A 20,829-nucleotide genomic window follows, 5' to 3' on the forward strand; every position below is an offset into this window, starting at 1 on the left:
TCATATTCCCACAACCCCGCACCGCCCGTTTCTACCTCCTGCCCAAAATCCACGAACCTGACTGCCCCGGCCGACCCATTGTCTCAGCCTGCTCCTGCCCCACCGAACTCATCTCTGCATACCTTGACACGGTCCTGTCCCCCTTAGTCCAAGAACTCCCCACCTACGTTCGGGACACCGTGATTTGCGCTTCCCCGGTCCCCAATGCCTTATCTTCACCATGGACATCCAGTCCCTGTACACCTCCATCCTCCATCACAAAGGCCTCAAAGCCCTCCGCTTCTTCCTTTCCCGCCGTACCAACCAGTACCCTTCCACTGACACCCTCCTTCGACTGACTGAACTGGTCCTCACTCTTAACAACTTCTCCTTCCAATCCTCCCACTTCCTCCAAATCAAAGGAGTAGCCATGGGCACCCGCATGGGCCCTAGCTATGCCTGCCTCTTCGTTGGATATGTGGAACAGTCCATCTTCCGCAGCTACACTGGCACCACCCCCCACCTTTTCCTCCGCTACATTGATGACTGTATCAGCGCTGCCTCGTACTCCCACGAGGAGGATGAACTGTTCATCCACTTTACTAACACCTTCCACTCCGACCTCAAATTTACCTAGATCGTCTCAGACTCCTCCCTCGCCTTCTTAGACCTCTCCATCTCTATCTCAGACAACCGACTCAAAACGGACGTATACTCTAAAGCGACTGATTCCCACAGCTACCTAGATTACACCTCCCCCCACCCTGCACCCTATAAAAACGCCATCCCATATTCCCAATTCCTTCACCTTCGCCGCATCTGCTCCCAGGAGGACCAGTTCCAATACCGAACAACCCAGATGGCCTCCTTCTTCAAAGACCGCAATTTCCCCTCAGACGTGGTTGACGATGCTCTCCACCGCATCTCCTCCACTACCCGCTCCTCCGCCCTTGAACCCTGCCCCTCTAATCGCCACCAGGACAGAACCCCACTCGTCCTCAGCTACCACCCCACCAACCTCCAGATAAATCGATCATCCTTCATCATTTCTGCCACCTCCAAACGGACCCCACCACCAGGGATATATTTCCCTCCCCTCCCCTATCAGCGTTCCGGAAAGACCACTCCCTCCGCGACTCCCTTGTCAGGTCCACACCCCCCACCAACCCAACCTCCACTCCCAGCACCTTCCCCTGCAACCGCAAGAAATGCAAAACTTGCGCCCACACCTCCCCCCTCACCTCCCTCCAAGGCCCCAAGGGATCCTTCAATATCCATCAGAAATTCACCTGCACCTCCACACACATCATTTACTGCATCCGCTGCACCCGATGTGGCCTCCTATACATTGGGGAGACAGGCCACCTACTTGCGGAACGTTTCAGGAACACCTCTGGGACACCTGCACCAACCAACCCAACCACCCCGTGGCTGAACACTAACTCCCCCTCCCACTCTGCCAAGGACATGCAGGTCCTTGGCCTCCTCCATCGCCAGACCATAGCAACACGACGCCTGGAGGAAGAGCGCCTCATCTTCCGCCTAGGAACCCTCCAGCCACAGGGGATGAATGCAGATTTCTCCAGCTTCCTCATTTCCCCTCCCCCCAACCTTTTCTCAGTCCCAGCCCTCAGACTCAGCACCGCCTTCTTGACCTGCTATCTTCTACCCGACCTCTCCGCCCCCACCCCCTCTCCGGCCTATCACCCTCACCTTAACTTCCTTCCACCTATCTCATTCCCAACGCCCCTCTCCCAAGTCTCTCCTCCCTACCTTTTATCTTAGCCTGCTTGGCACACCTTCCTCATTCCTGAAGAAGGGCTTATGCCCGAAACGTCGATTCTCCTTCTCTTTGGATGCTGCCTAACCTGCTGCGCTTTTCTAGCAACACATTTTTAAGACCTGCTCTCTGGACTCAGGAGGACATCAGGCATCGTGGTAAATGAGGAGAATAAAATCTCAAAGAGGTAGAAGTTTCCTTCCCAACAAAAAACAATAGCTCATGAGACAAAAGAAATATGTGCATTTATACAGCACCTTGTGTGACCTCAGAACATCCCAAACTTGCAAGATATCAAGTGGCACAACTTCCTTTTCATCGACATAGAATAAATGGCTGATACAAATACTATCAAATCACATCTGTGATTAAGCTTAATTTATTAAAGCAAATAATTCAACATGAGGCCACTTTTTAGAAAGAAGACACTAACTGTAACAACCACAAATTCTCCACACCAGTGAGTAATTAATAGTGCCAGAGGACATCCTGCTGAGATTTTCTACACCAGCTTCCTACTCATTTTCAGAGGACGGCCTTCCCTCTGCTCTGTAATGACAACAGTCGTGACCTGCCACGTGTGGGAAATTATAGCTCTGAGGGTTGTCTTTTATCCCTGTACATATATCATACCACACAAAAGAGGCCTTTCAGCACATTATCTCTCTGCTGGCTCATTGAAACAGGAATCTAAAATGCTCCTTTCTCCATATTTTATCCCATTATTCCACAATTTCTACAAGCCCGAATTTATTTCTGAAAACTGTCCCCGTCATTTCCACTTATGCATGCCACATCCTAAGAACTCACTGCATCAAATGTCTGATCGAGACTCTGGTTCAGTTGACAATGAACTCTAAACCTGTGTCGTCGGATTACTGTCACCCCCTCCAATCCCCAAAAGATTTTCTCTGCAACAGCTCCATCAAAATCCTTCAAGTGTTTGAACGCTTGCATTAAATCTCACTTTAACCTTCTCCGCTCTACGTACTATACATGTTTCTTCAGGCCCACTGCATTACCGAAATCCCTCATCTCTGGCACCTTCTGGTATGTCTCTTCACAGTAGACTAATTAGTAAAGTTAAATCACATGGGATTCAGGGTGAGCTTGCCAATTGGTTACAAGATTGGCTTAATGGCAGGAGGCGGAGTTGTGGTGGAGGGTTGGTTCTTGGACTGGACGCCGGTGACCAGTGGTGTTCCACAGGAATCGGTAATGGGTCCACTTTTGTTTATCATTATAGAAATGATTTAGGTGAAAATATAGAAGGCATGGTTAGTAAACTTGCGGATGTTACCAAGATTGGTGATACAGTGGGCAGTGAAGGAGGTTATCTAAGATTAAGTCAGATGCCACGTGACACCAGGTTATAGTCAAGAAGTGAGGTGCTGGAAAAGCACAGCCGGTCAGGCAGCATCCGAGGAGCAGGAGAATCGACGTTTCCGGCATAAGCCCTTCATCAGGAGCCTGATGAAGAGCTCATGCACGGAACGTCGATTCTCCTGCTCCTCGGATGCTGCCTGACCGGCTGTGCTTTTCCAGCACCGCACTCTTCAACTCTGATCTCCAGCATCTGCAGTCCTCACTTTTTCCTAGTTGATGACACCAGGTTATAATCCAACATGTTTGTTCAAAATCACAAGCTTTCAGAGCACTATTCCTTTATCAGCTGAAGTGACTTCACCTGACGAAGGAGCAGCACTCCAAAAGCTCGTGATTTCAAATAAACCTGGTGGACTATAACCTGGTGTCGTGTGACTTCTGACTGTGTCTACCCAAGTCCAACAGCAGCACCTCCACATGATATCTGAGATTACAAAGAGATATTGATCAATTAGGACAATGGGCTGAGGAATGTCAGATAGAGTTTAATTTGGATAAATGTGAGATATTACATTTTGGTAAAACAATGGTAGGACTTATACAATTAAAAGTACGGCCTTGGTTAGTGTTGTAGAACAGAGAGACCTAGGGGTTCAAGGACATAATTCATTTAATTTTGCATCATATTTAGATAGGGTGTTTTTTAAGCCATTTAGCATACTTGCCTTCACTGCTCAGATCTTTGAGTCTAGGAGTTCAGACGTTATGTTGAGGTTGTACAGGAGGCCTCTTCTGGAGCAGTGTGTCCACTTCTGTTCTCCCTCTTATAGGAAGGATATTATTAAGCTGGAGAGGGTTCAGATGTGAGTTACTAGGATGTTGCCGGGAATGGAGAGTTTAACTTATGGGCAGAGGCTGGATAAGCTGGGACTTTTTTTCATTGGGGCAAAAGTTAGAGGTGACCTTGTAGAGGCTTATAAAATCATGAGGGGTAATGGCAGGTGTCTCTCCCATAGGATGGGGGATTTCAAGACTAGTGTGTATATTGTTAAGCTGAGAGAAGAAAGATTTTAAAAAGATATGAGGAGCAGCGTCTTATAGACAAAGAGTGGTACGTGTGTGGAATGAACTTCCAGAGGAAGTGGTGGATGTGGGGACAGTTATAACCTTTAACAAACATTTGGATAAGTACATGAATAGGAAAAGTTTGGGCCAGGAGCAAGCAGGTTGGACCCAAAGCGCCTGTTTACATGCTGCATGAGTTTATGACTCTGAACCCTTTCCAAAGCCTTGACATCTTCTCTAAAGTGTCCATAATTCAACAGGATACTGTCTAACCAGCAACAAGCATTTCCCAAGAACTGCTGAATGAGCCTTTTTACTGGTGGTGCAAACTTGGAACATTAGTTCACCTCTCTCATGTGCTATAGTGCACTAAGTTCTGGAGAAAGGTTATTAGGAACATTCTAGTCCTCAGTAACTTCATCACAAGACCAAGCCAGTACACCAGAGCTCAATGATCCTTTCAGGTGGAGCTAGCGACCTTGGATGGACACTCAAATGCAGCTTTTATTGATTGTGCCATTTTGTCTAGTTTAGATACTGCACAAAGAAAGACTCATGTTAAGATGAGAACAACTAACGTGGGAAAAGTTAAGGTAGGAGTGAGGACACCCAGATTGCCTACATTGAGAAACGACAGGACATTGAACAAGAAGGAAGATTCAAAATGAAAGAGTCAAAGCTTTTGGTCTCTGAAAATAAGATCTAAATTTGACTCACTTTGTCCACAATTTTCTGGACGTCCACTTGGCTTTGAAGTTTATTGGCGAGTTCCTGGAAATGCTCCTTGCGCAGTTTGGCGGTGGTGTTGCACACAGCTGCCCGGTAACTGCTCAGCCGAACCTTCTGAGAGGCAGGGATCGCGAGGATCTTCTGCAGATCGTCCTGTTCATCGTTACAAGTCAGGTACTCCAATACCTTGGGGGCGAACAATATATTCTAGAAACGAGAATCAAAATTTTCATCAGGTGTGGAAGAGAAAGTCAGAAATAATACGCCAACTTGCTGCAGAAACAGAGCACAAAGCCAGGCCACAATACATCTGATTTATCAACTGGGGGAGACTCTAGAAAATACACCTTCCCGTTATGTTAGTGGGAGCCTAGATCAATGGATGAAAATAATGTTTTAACATTTCATGATCTTTGACCTTGAAGATGCGCAACAGTGTTCATTTCTCAACTTGGAGGAAGGGCCAGTGGATGCTACAGTGGATGTTTTTGCCTTATGTTCCCAGTTCCACTCAGTGTTAGAGAGGGTCATTCTTCTAGTTCCTCAGGCAAAACACCAAGGTGGTCAACCACAGTATGGTGCGGCATGGTGGCTCAGTTGTTAACACTGCAGCCTCACAGCACCAGGGACCCGGGTTCGATTCCAGCCTCGGGCGATTGTCTGTATGGAGCTTGCACGTTCTCCCTGTGTTTGGGTGGGTTTCCTCAGGGTGCTCCAGTTTCCTCCCACAATCCAAAGATGTGCACGTTAGGTGGATTGGCCAGGCTAAATTGCCCGTAATGTTAGGTGCATTAGTCAGGGGAAATGTAGAGAAATAAGAATGGGTCAGGGTGGGTTACTCCTTGGAGGGTCGGTGTGGACTTGCTGGGCCGAAGGGCCTGTTTCCACACTGTAGGGATTCTAACTTCTAAGTATGTGGGATTTAAAACTACATGCTAACAGCTGGGACAGTATCATGGGGATGTCAAGTCACTCAGAATGAAGGGCGCTTGTACTGCAATGGTAATGCCCTTACCTCTGAGCCTAGAGATACTCCGAAAGCTAGTGCTTCCAAATATACCTGTTGGACTATAACCTGGTGTTGCATGATTTTTTAAACCTAGTCTACCCCAGTCCAACACCAGCACCTCCATATCATTGCTTATTCTGTTCAACTTTGCAGTCTGACATCTTCATTAGCTCCTTATCTATAAATTTAAAGCATTTGTTTTTGTGTCTCCAGGTAGTTTTGAACAAATTACAATAATGACTTCCATTTCACAGAATCGCTACAGTGCGGAAGTAGGCCATTTGGCCCACTTAGTTATGTTGACTGTCCAAAGAGCATCCCACTCCCTTATCCAATCCCTGTAACCTTGCATTTGCCGTGGTTAATCCACCTAGCCTGCACATCCCTGAACGCTATGGGCAATTTAGCATGGCCAATCCAACTAAACTGCACATCGTTGGACTGTGGGAGGAAACTAGAGCACCCAGAGGAAAAGGTGCAGACTCCACGCTGACAGTCGCCCACGGCTGGAATCGAACCTGGACCCTAGTGCTGTGAGGCAGCAGTGCTAACCACTGAGCCAATGTGCTGCCCTTCCACAAGGATGCTCTCAGATAAAATCTGGCATCAAGCCGCATAAAGAAAGATGAGGTAAAGTGACTAGAAGTGCTCAGAAGGTTTAGCTTTTAAGGAACATCTTTGTGTATGGAGGTGGGGGGGGGCGCGAAAAGGGAGAGTTTGTGTAGCTAGTTGTGGAGGGAATGTCAACTTTAGCTGTCAATGGTGGAGTCAGTGATGAAAATGAGAGATGAAGCAAGAGCTCATCATTCGAGAAGTGCGGGATCTCGGAGTTTGTAGGTCGGCCAGAGGTTATTAAGATAAAGAAGGGTGAAGTCATCAGAGGGATTGAAAACCAGGATGAGAATTTTAAATTGCTCGCGTTGTCAGTCTGTGAAGTAATGTAGGTCACTGAGCACAGAGCTGATGGGGAAATGCAAAAGAACCCTTTCCAGTTGAAAGAGGTCCTCAGCAATAATCTCATAGGTGATAAGGTCTGCATTTGTATGAATACTAATACATTGCCTCATCAATATCCGCAGCAAACTCTTCACCTTGGTGTTGTTACGAAATTGAAAATGTAAATTTGAAACCTGACAAAAATATCTTGAAATGAAGTATATGGATCTGAATATTATCTGAAATTTTAACCCCCTCCCCCGCGGGAATGATGCCACTGGAACTGCAACCAAAAAATGCACTTCCTCTCAAACTGGAGACCAAGTTCCTGCTGAAACATTATGCCTGCCATTATAATGTTTTATCCGTGCAACACCTCCAATGGCATCAGTCTCACCTGGGGTATTGGGAGGGTTAAAACGTGAAATATTATTCACATCTGTATGCTTCATTTCAAACTATTTTTGCCAGGTTTTGAGTTTGCATTTTCAAATTATAAAACAAAACTTTCCAATTTGAATTGTTAAAGATAGATGGCTGGTAGACATATTCTTAAAACTGTGCGTCAGATCCATTGACTCAAACAACACTGCAACACCCATTCAGCCCATTATAACCACGCTGACTCTTTGAAAGATCTATCCAAGTTGCTCCAATCCACTGCTCTTTCCCCCTCTCGCCCTGCAAATGTCTCCTTTCTTAAGTATACAGAGGAACCTCAATTATCTGGCATCCAGTTAACTGAATTTGAGATTATCCAAACAAGATCACAAAGTCCTGATGCTTGGCTGACTATGTTAGCTGGCATTCAACTAACCGAACAAAAATACTCCACGTCCATATCGTTCAGATAATCGAGGTTCCTCTGTATATCCATTTCCCTTCTGAAGATTCCTGTTCATTCTGTATTTTAATCAGGCAGAGTTTTCAGCTCATAACTCATCAGGTACAGGCTCAAGCCACACTTCAGTGATATAAGCGAACAATCAAGGCTGCCATTCCAGTGCAGTACCGAGGGTGTGCTACACTGTCAACAGTGCGAATGAGACATTAAACTTCTTGGGAATATTAATTCATGCACAACAAAGACTGCAGGGGATTGCTGGCTGAGAGTGTGCATGGGTACAGATGGATGTTAGTGTAATCCAAAGGAACCACAGCTGCAGCAAATATCAGCAGATCAAGCAGCTTCAGATCAAAGTCACTGATAGCTGAAGACCGTGCGGCAGACACTTTGGTGCATCGTGGACTAGGGACAAGTTAGCTGCATGTGCTGTGCAAGGAGGCAGTCATACATTATGGATAAGTTCATCTGATTTGGTCCTGTGTCAGGGACAGTGAGGTGTAACTGCACTGAGGCAGATAGAGGACTAAGAGGTGGTAGTGGAGGAGTCTTTGCTGGCGACCATCAGGTTTGAGGATACTGCAGTTTGCATAAATGACTACAGAGATGCAAAGTGACCAGGAAAACCGACAGTTTTAAGTTGTAATAAAATTTGGCCATTTTAGTGGCGAGTTAGGAGTTTAATTAGTGGTGGTGGGGGCGAGTTAGGAGTTTAATTGATTAAAATGAGCCATGAGCAGATCGGCATGGATACATGTGATTAAAGAGATAAACAAACAATTGGATTTGCAACTTGCCGTAGGAGAAATGTATTTCACTTCACAGGATCTGCGCAGCGGGACTGGAAATGGGGAAGCTATACCATTCTTCATCTGAGCTGTGCCGGGATATGTCTCCTGGTGAATCATGTAACTTTAGGGAGGCAATGGCCTGGTGGCATTATTGCTGGTGTTGTTATATAGATACCCAGGTCTGGGAACCTGGGTTTGAATCCCACCATGGCAGATGGTGGAATTAAGAGTCTAATGATGACCATTGTGATGGTCAGGAAACACCCAGCTGGTTCACTAATGTCCTTTAGGGAAGGAACCTGCCATCCTTACCTGGTCTGACCTATATGTGACTCCAAACCCACAGCAATGTGGCTAATTCTTAACTGCCCTCTGGGAAATTAAGGATGGGCAATAAATGCTGTCATAGTCAGCAATGCCCTCATCCTGTGAATGAAATAAGAATAAAAAAAAAGGAGCTTTAAACTAAATAGTGAGGTAAAGAGATCAAACGAGGGGAGATATGATAAATCAAAGGGAAATTAAAGGATAATGCAGCAGGGTAGCAATTTGACCAGAGCGTGGCAGAAAAGGACAGAAAATATAAAACCCAAAATGTATACAGCATTCATAACAAAATGGATCAATCCTTAGCACAGACAGAAATAAAAATGCTACACTAAATGCTTCACTACAAAGTCATGGTTGCAAAGTAACCAAGGCCAGGACTGGAATATTAAAGTTTTGAAAATACAGGAGGCTAGGAAAGGCTGGCGAGGTGGCTCTGTCAATAAACAAAGTAACTAGTACAGCGGAGAGTGTTATAGACCAGACCAGACCAGACCCCTCAAAATATATTAAGAAGATAGTCTAGACCCCAGTATTCTCTTATTTTAAAAAGGTAACTATAAGGTGCTGCATTCCAGATCCAATTCAATTGGACAAATTACTAGATTTGAAGCAAAACACACTTTATTCATACACTCTATTTAAAATACAACAAAAGAAAGAATAAAAGGAAAGAATCGGCTTAGCTGCAACCCAAACGGAAAACTTAACAGCATAACAGATTAAGTAGCTGCGAAACAGTGACTGTTCCATAAAGACACCCTTGGTAAAAGGCAAATTCAGAAAACACATTGCCTCCAATGCAACTCCAGCAGCAGGGAAGAAACCCCCCAGCTTTTATCTGTAATTGAGACAGGAGAGTGTAGCAGGGAGAGATGTACTGCAACTTCCAAACCCTACTGGCACTCCAACATCAACTGCTGAAAGCTAAACTAAAGGTCCTGGTTCTGTGGGAATTTGACCACACCCCTTCAGGCTGCTTTTATTGTTCTAACTTCAAAAAAATTCAAAGCCTCACAAATGGTTTACTTTATGAGCCTTAAGTACATCTCTGCACCTCTGTCTTAAAACTTTTCTTTCAAAAGAAACCAGGATAAAATAGACCTTTAAAGCCATAGTATATCACGAGAGATTCTCTCGAAAGACCAGGAAGTACAATCAGTTTAAGTAAAAATAAGAAATAGGAAAGATAAGGGCTCGTTTGTGCACACTGCTTATAGCCTCCCAAGCAGTCATGCTGTAGGATTGAGTATACAGGAAGAAATAAACGGAATTGACGCGATAATTATGCATACATGTGGATTGGTTAAATCGGATTGTCAAAGATACGCTGGAAAGTGAGCTAAGAGAACTGATTTTGGACAAGTTTTTCGACCCATTATTCTGTAGCTAATCAAGGAGCAGGCTATTCTACATGTGGCAAGTATCAATGAGACAGAATTAATCAATAATCAAGAGCCTCTAGGTGACAGCAAACATAACATGATACAATTCCTTGTTCAGTCTGAGAGAGAGATATTCAGGTCTTAGACTAGTGTTTTAAAAATATTATAAAGATATCCATAAAGATATGGATTTATGGCTCAAGTGAAGTAGAAAATTAGGTTTAGAAGGTAGGACAGTAGAGATATTGTGGAAAACTTTCTAGGAATTGTTAGATAACCCAACAAAAATATACCCCATTGAGAAAGAAGGATTCTTTGAGAAAGATGCATCATCTGTAACTAAGCAAGCAAATTAAAGATTATATCAAATTGTAAGAAACGTTATACAAATCTACAAGGACTAATGTTGGATCACGAAATGTGTCAGATTTTGAGACCCAGGAACTGTAGAAATTTTCCCAAAGATAAGTGGAAATCATGGATTGTTAGGCAGGAATGAATATAGTGCAATTAAAATCACCAAAGACAAGGAAGAGCTGGGAAAGTTATTAGACCTAATGGCTGACAAACTGTGATGACCTGAATTCTCAGGTCTTTAAAAAAGTGGCTGCAAAGATAGTAATCGGTCATAATCTCCCAAAATTTATTAAATTCTCGAAAGGTCCAAAAGGCATAGAAAATGCCTGAAGTTATTCAGATAAAGGTTAGAGACAAAAGGTAGGAAGTTAGAAGCCATTTTGCCTAGCATCGGTCATAGGGAAATTGCTAGAATGCATTATTAAGCAGGATATCTGATCAGGCAGAGCCAACTTGACTTTATAATGGTGAAATGGTATGGAAGAAATGTCGGAGAGATTCTTGAGGAAGTAACAAGCAGGCTGATAAAAGGGAACCAGTGGATGTGGTGTACTTGGATTTCCAAAGGAACATTTAATAAATTGTATCAAGAAAAGAGTGGTAGCAGAGGTGTTAAAATGGTGCATAGTGGCACACGAGGTCAGAGGTGTGGCACTAAATTCTTGGGATGCAACACAATTGGCACGAACTTCTGATACTGTGCATGTGCGGAGATTTGGCGCAGCTTACACGCAGAGATTGGGCGCAGTGTACGTATGGAGATTTGGCACGGTGCACTTGCAGAGATTTGGCACGGCATACACGTAGAGATTTGGCACAGCGTGTGCACGGAGATTTTGTATGGCATAGGTGTGGAGATGCGGCACAGCGTACGTGCGGAGATTCAGCACAGCGTGCATACGGAGATTCGGCAAGACACACGTGTAGAAGTGGGGGGTTGGGGGGGGGGGGGGGGTGAGCTGCTCATTACGCAGCTTGCTTGCACATGCAAAGGAGAAACATTTGGTCTGAGCGTGTACAATGACCGAAGACTACATCTCCAGGTTGAGAACAAACTGAGCAAGTGTGGTCAAGGGACATGCAATGTTTCTGACCAGCTGTCCAACGGGCCTCCCTGCCTGGACATGTTTCCACATTAATGCAGGCATTAAGGTGAATATTTTTAGATTTTTTTTTAACAGTTAAGCCACTGATCTAAATCTAAGAGTAGATTCTGTGAGAAAATAGACAGGTTTCGTATCAAAAGCGGCAATTCATTTGCTAATTTTGTGGACGAAACTCTGAACTCAAAGATTAGAAGATAAGAACTGTTCAGTGACAGTATAATGAAGGTTATCTGGACTTTGGATTTTTATGATCAGGAAACACCACTTGCCCTTATCTGAATTTCTCTTCTGTAGAGAGAAGTTGGCAAACACTGATGGTACCAAGTAGGTTCACAGAATCCCTATAGTGCAGATAGAAGCCATCGAGTCTGCACTGACCCTTTGAAAAGCACTCCCCTCCAAAATCACACATTTCCCATGGCTAATCCACCTGGCCTACACATCCCTGGACACTATGTGCAAGTTAGCATTCCCAATCCACTTTACCGATATATCTTTGGAATGTGGGAAGAACATGGGGCATCTGAAGGAAACCCATGCAGAAGACGACATTTACAAACAAAACCTCCATGTCTTGCGATCAGCACACTCAAGAGGTTGACAGAACAAAATATCGAGCAGACCAAACTTCAGATGGAATATACATGGGTAGGAGATAACGCTCAAGAGACTAGTTACCTTTTGGCTGAGCTGGGAGCAAAATCAAAGAAGGCACATGCTATCGCCAAAACCTTAATCAAGCAAGTCTGTACATGAAAACATCGTAGGTGCAATGTCAGTTGAATTGAGCAGATTTTGAAAACGTGTCAGTCCTCACAAAGACAGTGCATTGTTGCCGGTAGATTTGAAACATTCATGCTTTTGATTCTTCTTTAGCTTGTTGCGTGCACCATGTTGCCCATCCTAAGGCCATAGTGTTGTAAATGCAAGTGAATATAATGTTAGTCTGCAATCAATTCAGTTGAGAAGTGTTGATATGTTGTGGAAATGTTTGTTTCTTTGAAACGTGCCTTAATACTAAAAAGGTTGTGAAGCCCGGGGATACAGGATTGTTAGGTAACAGGAAGTGGAGAGTAGGGATAAATAGGAACTTTTTGTGTGTAGGCTGTAACTTGGAGTGACACAGGGCTCAAAGTGACGGAGTCTCAATCTGTATCCACAGCTTTGATGAAGAGACCGAATGTAAGGTAGCAATATTGACCAATGACACCAAGATAGTTAAGAAATTAAGTTGCTGGGAGGAAGTAAAGACTCTGCAAAGGAATATAGATAGTGATCTAAAGGCACAAAGAGAAAGAAGCAAGAATGACTGAAATGTAACACACTATTTAAATGGAGAGAGAGTGCTGAACATCCGTGATATCAAAGGATCGAGGTGCCCTGGTGCATGTACTACAAAACTTCAGTGTGCAAATACAACATGAGTACACAATTTAAGAATAATACGTCTCCCTTTTAAAATAGAGGAAAGATTTTCTTCTCTCCCAGATGGTCATTAGTGTGGAATTCTCTTGCCCAGATAGCAGTGGAGGCTGGGGTCTTTGCATTATTCAGGGTTGAGTTATATTTTTGATAGACAAGTGAGGTAAGGGTTATGGCAGGCAGGCAGGCAACAATGAGTTTCTTGAAGGTTGGAATAAGTAGAGGAGAGTAGCTTTTATTTGTCATTTCTACAATTTACAACTGATACAGTAAAAACAAGACAGTGTTCGTCCAGGACAGAGGGTGCTCCGTGGACAGCACAAACTATATAATCATCCACGGCATGAAGTGCATAAAAAGTGCAAAACATGCAAGTTAGAGTGTAACAGAAAAATGTTGAATGGTAGACATTTTTCTGGCAGTAATACAAAAGATTTTCAGATGGGAATAAAACAAGGTACAGCAGGCACTGAAGATCTAAAACATAAACAGAAATTGCTGGAGATGCTCAGCAGGTGCGGTAGCATATGTTGACTCTAATGATTTGTTCTTAGAACCATCATACTCCCTTTAAAGATAAGTAAATCAATGTAGATGTTGCAATTCAACTGACGTCATTAGAAAGTAGCCACTGATAAACTACCTGAAGGAGTGTGGCTGTCCTATAATCCCCAACAACCTTTGAACAGTAAGTGGGAACTCAGTCTCCTGCTCTTACTTCATCAGCTCCACACCCCCACCTTCACATCACAGAATCTGTTAGATATTGGGTAACTGCTATTACTGGATAAAGGCAGCTCAGAAATATTATGCAAGGCAGGGGATTTATGTAGGTTAATAACGGCTGAGAGACTTCCAGTTTAACCATGAAAATGGGTGACCTCAAAAAAAAATAAAGCTGACTTATGTGAAATGACTCACTAATTACATTTTCTAATGTTTATCAGGTAACAGAGGCAAACGATCAAAATATGTTGCACAAAACAAATCGAAGGTGCTCAAAGGTCAAAACTTCTGACAAAAACTTTTTTTATGACTTGACCATTTTACCTCTGGGGTGACAATATCGATATGAATTGCAATTATCTGTCATTTGACTATTCCGGAGGGAGTGATGTCCTTGACCAACCTTTCAACGAGACTGGCACAGCCGGTCCCCAGGAACCGATCACCAGGTGGTCGTCTTTTCCATCTCACACACGCAGCTTACAAAAAACTAACAGTAATTCACCTCTATCGTGGCAATGACTAAAGATAAAGAACCACAACCCCTTTATAAACTCCAAGAGGAGCCTGGCAAAGTGATTTCTTTTTTGTGATGGTTTTATTCTCCTGGCTCCGTGCACTGGATTTAGCTACAGATTGAATGAATTTCAGTGTTCTTCAGTCTCAGGAGAAAAATACTGTATAATGGCAACTTTTAAGTTACCACAAGTTATTTGCACACACTTTCAAACGCTAAAATATAAGCCTTACAGATGAAATCTATGTTTACATTTGACAGTAAATCACATCCAAAATGCATACCTTTTACATGGCCATTCTGTCATTGTCTCCAGTTCAAAATGAGGACATTGCCAAATTAATATGAACATGAAATACAGGGGCTTCACCCCGATTCAAGGAAGTAGCTTTTCAAGGACAAGAATCTCTCTCTTCATGGCCAGCAGTGCCCATACTCCGAGCATCACTGTTCGAGAAAAGCAGTTGGATAGGGTTACCTTAATTGCACATTCCTCCTCTACTACTGAGATGGTAATTACAGCATTCCTAGAAACTAAGTTTCTCCCAAGTCACCACCCCTGATTTGGATAAAGATCACCATACACCATAAGGGGTAGGCCATATAGGACAGAGATGAGGAGAAACTTCTTCACCCAGAGAGTGGTGGGTGTGTGGAATGCTCTGCCCCAGAAGGCAGTGGAGGCCCAGTCTCTGGACTCGTATAAGAAAGAGTTGGATAGAGCTCTCAAGGATAGTGGAATCAAGGATAGCCATGATCATAATGAATGGTGGTGCAGGCTCGAAGGGCAGAATGCTCCTGCGCCTACTGTCTACATTTTTCCTCACTGGTTCAAGATCCTGAAATTGCCAATGTACACAAATGAAGAAACATCATCATTCCATGGACTACACTTTCTCAGGGTGACTCGGGAAATAACTGTGGCTTAGCAAGTCTCACCAAAATCCCAAGAACAAATCTAACACAAAAAAATTGGAGTCTACCTAGTAAAATAATGTATTCTAAAGTAAAGAGATAGTGAGCAATTTATCCCAGGATCTCAAAAAAATGCAACTCCTGACTTTCCTTAGTCTTTACTTCCTGGACCACTTTAAATGTAATCAAGATGAAAGTTGGGTTTTGCGAGACACTTTGAACTTATCATGTTTACTCTTTGATTCATAGCTTCTTCCAACATTCTCATGATATATAAAAAAGCAGTCATAGAGTCACAGAGCTGTAAGCACAGAAACGGACCTTTCAGTCCAACTCATCCATACCGACTAGATATCCTAAATTAATCTACTCCCATATCCCTCTAAACCCTTCCAGATGCCTTTTAAATGTTGCAATCGTACCAGCCTCCACCACTTCCTCTGGCAGCTCATTCCATACACACACCACCATCTGTGTGAAAATATTGCCCCTTAGGTCCCTTTTAAATCTTTCCCCTCTCACCTTAAACCTATGCCCTTTAGTTCTGGACTCCCCTACCCTGGGGGAAAAGACCTTGGCTATTCACACTATCCATGCCCCTCTTGATTTTATAAATCTTTGTAAGGTCACCCTCAGCCTCCGACGCTCCAGGGAAAACAGACCCAGCCTATTCAGCCTCTCCCTATAGCTCAAATCCTTCAAGCCTGACAACATCCTTGTAAATCTTTTCTGAACCTTTTCAAGTTTCACAACATCCTTCCTATAGAAGGGAGACCCCAGGATTGAACGCAGTATTCCAAAAGTGGCCTAACCAATGTCCTGTACAGCCACAACACAATGCCCCAACTCCTATACTCAATGTACTGACCAATAAATGAAAGCATACCAAACGTCGTCTTCACTATCCTATCTACCTGCCACTCCACTTTCAAGGAACTATGAACCTGCACTCCAAGGTCTCCTTGTTCAGTCTGAAAAGCAACCCACACTACCACCCACTGTCGCTTAGCTTAAAGCCACTTTTGTAGCCAATTGTGTCACTCCCCCTGGATTCCATGTAATCTAACCTTGCTAACCAGGCTATCATGTAGAACCTTATCGAACACCTTGCTGGACATCGGAAAATACATAAAGTTGGATAAATCCCTCAGACTTAATCAGGTGTATTCCAGAATTCCGTGGTAAGCTAGGGAAGAAATTGCTGGGCCCCTTGAGGACATTGATAACCATGGGTGAGGTGATGGAAGACTGCAGGTTGGCTAATGTGGTGTAATTATTTAAGAAAGGTGATAAGGCAAAACCAGGGAGCTATAAACTGATGTCAGTGGTGGGTAGATGGTCTAAGGGACAGGATTTACATGTATTTGGAAAGGCAAGGACTGATTAGGGATAGTCAGCATGGCTTTGTGCATGGGAAATAGTGTCTCACAAACTTGAATTTGTGACAAAGGAGACTGAAGGCAGTGGAGAAGACAAAGACTGTGTGATTTTGAGATTAAGCCAATGTAATTTTAATAAGTGTCTTATTGGAACAGCATTTTTTTTATATAGAGTTGGAGTCAGATATAAGCAGCTAAGAAAAAGGGGGGGCTTAGATTTGTAAATGGTTTTGTTTTGTTTAATGTTCACTTTTAGAATCAGAAAATAAATTGATGTTATTTTCTTTAAATAGTAGGAGTTCTCAGTCACTCATATTTTAACAGACGACGAGGCACGGCGAGGTTTTCTGGGTATTTGGTTTAATTAACAGAAAAGATCCGTCTCCATGTCGTAACAGTATGCACATAAAGATATCTTTATGTACAAAGTATATTTTTAGAAATAAAAACACTATCCATGTCTGACAGTTCCCACCCCATTAAAAGTAAAAATCCACCCTGAATGTGAGCAAACTCTCTATTCCCATCTGACCTGATGTCTATTGGGACTTGCAGCCATGCTGTTACACAGGGATTGACTGACGGTAACCAGCAGCAGTCGAGTTTCACAATTTCTCCTGTTTCCTACCCAGGAGTGCCACAGTTAATTTTACGAGAGCTCTTGACTCTCGCCTTCACCGAAATGGTCTGGTTCAACACGTACTGGGATCAGAGTAAAGTCCCTCATTCAACCGGTGACTTTACAAACCAGGTTCCTTGACAAATTGCAATCCACAAAAGGAACTTTCCACATCCAGCAATGTAATTTATTGTAATCGTTGCTCCTGATGCGGTCTCCTCTACATTGGGGAGACTGGACGCCTCCTAGCAGAGCGCTTCAGGGAATACCTCGGGACACCTGCACCAATCAACCACACCACCCTGTGGCCCAACATTTCAACTCCCCCTCCCACTCTGCTGAGGACATGTACGTCCTGGGCCTCCTCCATCGCCGCTCCCTCACCACCTGACGCCTGGAGGAAGAACGCCTCATCTTCCGCCTTGGAACACTTCAACCCCAGGGCATCAATGTGGACTTCACCAGTTTCCTCATTTCCTCTCCCCCCACCTTACCCCAGTTCCAACCTTCCAGCTCAGCACTGTCCCCATGACCTGTCCTATCTGCCAATCTCCCTTCCCACTTATCCACTCCACCCTCTCCTCTGACCTATCACCTCCAGCCCCACCCCCATTCACCTATTGTACTCTTTGCTACCTTCTCCCCAGCCCCACCCCCCATTTATCTCTCCACCCTGGAGGCTTCCTGCCTCTGTTCCTGATGAAGGGCTTTTGCCCGAAATGTCGATTTTCCTGCTCCTCGGATGCTGCCTGACCCGCTGAGCTTTTCCAGCACCACCCTGATCTAAACTCTGGTTTCCAGCATCTGCAGTCCTCACTTTTGCCAAGATTTCCATAGTCTAGTGGCCATAGTGTAGTGTAGTCAACCAGGATCATCAAAACAGATTATATGCTCATTACCATGTTAATGTGTGCAAATTGTCTGTCAGAGATGGCTACTTTACAAAAATACTGAGTTTGTTGCAAAGCATTTTGAGACTGTGCAAGATACCACATAAAAGCAACTATGCCCCCTGGCTGTGGTGCTGTTAGCTGGCCTACAGTGAGCTGCTCTATCACTTTAAGCCATATGGTTTGAGTTGATTCAACTTGAGCAGTATCTTTCTGACAGGGCGGCACAGTGGCTCAATGGTTAGCACTGCCACCTCACAGTGCCAGGGATTCAGCTTGGATTCTACCCTCAGGCAACTGTCTGTGTGAAGTGTGCATGCTCTTCCTGTGACTGCATGGATTCCCGCAGTCCAAAGGTGTTCAGGTTAGGTGGACTAGCCATGCCTATAGTGTCCTGGATTAGACATGGGAACTCTGGGGTTACAGGGATGGGAGAGGGTGGGGTGGGTCTTGATGGGATGCTCTTTGGAAGGACGGTGTCGACTTGAAGGGCTGAATGGCCTGTGGTAGGGATTCTATGAGTCAAATTTAAGGCTCTGTCTAAATGACATTTACACTATCTGGAGAGCCACAGTGAAGGATTTTTTTAATAACTTGCTTTACATGGATTTGAGTTGGTTAATTTGAAGACAGGTAAGCAAGGTGAACAATGACTGTACCTGTCAGATACCAGGTTTCATTTCTATTGAATTGTCATATGACTTCCAGAAATGAACAGTTTATGGACAACATGAGCTACAATTCCAGGTGACAAATTGAAACCGTTTGAGCGTGCAACTGTCTGGATGAAAATATGACTAAAAGAGAGCTAAAGTTAAAATTACACATGATGTGTTTTCTCACACCACTCTGGTACAGAGATAGCATATAGAGTCATACAGCATAGAAACAGGCCCTTCAGCCCACCCTGTCGATGCCAACCCTCAAACATCAAACTACACTACTCCCATTCACCTGCCATGGGGAAGAGATTGTCATGACCTACTCTGTCTTTGCCTCAATCAGATGCCCCTTCAGCCTCAACTGCTCCATGCATAACAAACCCAGCCTATCCAGTCTCCCCTCATAACTGAGTCTTTTCTTCCCAGAAAACATCCTGGTGAATCTCCTCTCCAATGTAATACATCCTTCCGATATTGTGGTGGCCAGAACCGCATACAGTATTTCATCTCTGGCCTCAGCAACATTTTACACAGTTGTAACAAGACTTCCTTGTTCCTACATTCTACGCCCAAGCTCAAAAAAGCAAACATCCCATTTGCCTTCTTCATCACCCTAACTATCTGTGCTGAATCCTTCAGGGACCTATGGATTTATACACTAAGGTCCTTTTGTTCCTCAGTGCTCTTTAGGGACCTACTGATAATTATATCTTTCCTTCCCTTATTTGACCTCCCAAAATTGATCACCTCATAAATATTAGGTTTAAATTCTATCTGCTACTGTTCTGCTCGGTTTACGAGCTGATCAATATCAGACTGTAGCCTCAGACAATACACCAATTGTGAATATGTGGAGTTTGAATGTGCTCTCCACGTCTGCGTGGAATTCCTCCGGGTGCTCCGGTTTCCTCCCACAGTCCAAAGACGTGCAGGTTAAGTGGATTGGCCATGCTAAATTGCCCAGACTGTCCAGGGAGTTGTGGATTAGCCATGCACGGGAAATGCAGGGTTACTGGGATTGGGGAAGGGGAACTGCTTTGGATGCTCTTTAGAGGGTTGGCGTGGACTCGATGGGATTCTATTAAACTTATCAATTAAACCCTCTATATTCACATCCAAACCATTAATGCACATAACAAACAGCAAGGAACCCAGTACTGATCCCTGTAGTACACAGAGTGGTCACAAGTTTCCAATCACAGAAACAACCCTCTACCATTACTCCTTGTTTCTAACTTGGAAGTCGGTTTTGGACCCAGTTTGTTATTTGCCTTGGATCCCATGGCTGTTACTTTTTTCCATGTGGAACCTTGTTAAAGGCTTTACTGAAGTTCATGCAAACTACATCAACTACACAACTCCACAACCCTCATCAAAATATTTAGTCACCTTTTCAAATAACTCAATTACTTAATCAGACAAGATCTCCCTTCAACAAATCCATGCTGACTATCGCTCATCAATCCTTGCCTTTCCAAGTATCGGCTAATTTTGTCCTTCAGAATTTTTTCCAATAATTTCCCTACTACAAATTGGTCTGTAATTACCTGGACTATCCTTGCTGCCCTTCTTGAACCAAGGAACAACATTAGTTATCCTCCAGTCATCTGGCACTTTGCATGTGGCCAGTGAAGTATTAGATATCTCCACCAGGGCCCCAGCAATCTCTGCCTTTTCCTCCCATGGGACACATCTCATCAGCTCTGGGGATTCATGCACCTTTATGCCAATGAACATCTGATACCTCCTCCTAATTAATATCAGTATGTTTTAGAATGTCAGCATCCCAAATGAAATCTCCAGCTACAATGTTTCTCATCTGCATTCACACAGGAGAAAGTCATTCATTTAAGACCCCACTGGGGTTCACGTATGGATTTACCCTTTGGTCTCTAATAGGCTCCACTCTTTCCCTGGTGATCTTCTCCCCGTTTTTAATGTAGTGTGCCTGACATATGCTTCCTTCTTCTTCTTTATCAAACTTTCGATATCCCTTGACATCCAGGGTCCTCTGGTAATGGTGACCTTGTCCTTCACTCTTAGAGAAACATGCTGGCCCTGAATT

At 43.9% G+C, this 20,829-nt stretch overlaps 1 protein-coding gene across 4 annotated transcripts in view; it reads right to left on the bottom strand.

Moving 5' to 3' along the window:
• abca2 (ATP binding cassette subfamily A member 2) overlaps positions 1-20,829 on the bottom strand; it is a 559,549-nt gene that overhangs the window by 263,475 nt on the left and 275,245 nt on the right. For all 4 annotated transcript variants that reach the window (XM_087998533.1, XM_087998535.1, XM_087998534.1 and 1 more), the window contains exon 8: positions 4,868-5,086. In XM_087998533.1, the coding sequence (XP_087854659.1) occupies positions 4,868-5,086 (219 nt within the window). The remainder of the gene's footprint in view (positions 1-4,867; positions 5,087-20,829) is intronic.

The sequence above is a fragment of the Chiloscyllium plagiosum genome, unplaced genomic scaffold (genome assembly GCF_037043375.1).
Source record: "Chiloscyllium plagiosum isolate Xiang-an unplaced genomic scaffold, Cpla_swu_hap1 HiC_scaffold_21, whole genome shotgun sequence".
In the NCBI taxonomy this organism is placed as follows: Eukaryota; Metazoa; Chordata; class Chondrichthyes; order Orectolobiformes; family Hemiscylliidae; genus Chiloscyllium; species Chiloscyllium plagiosum.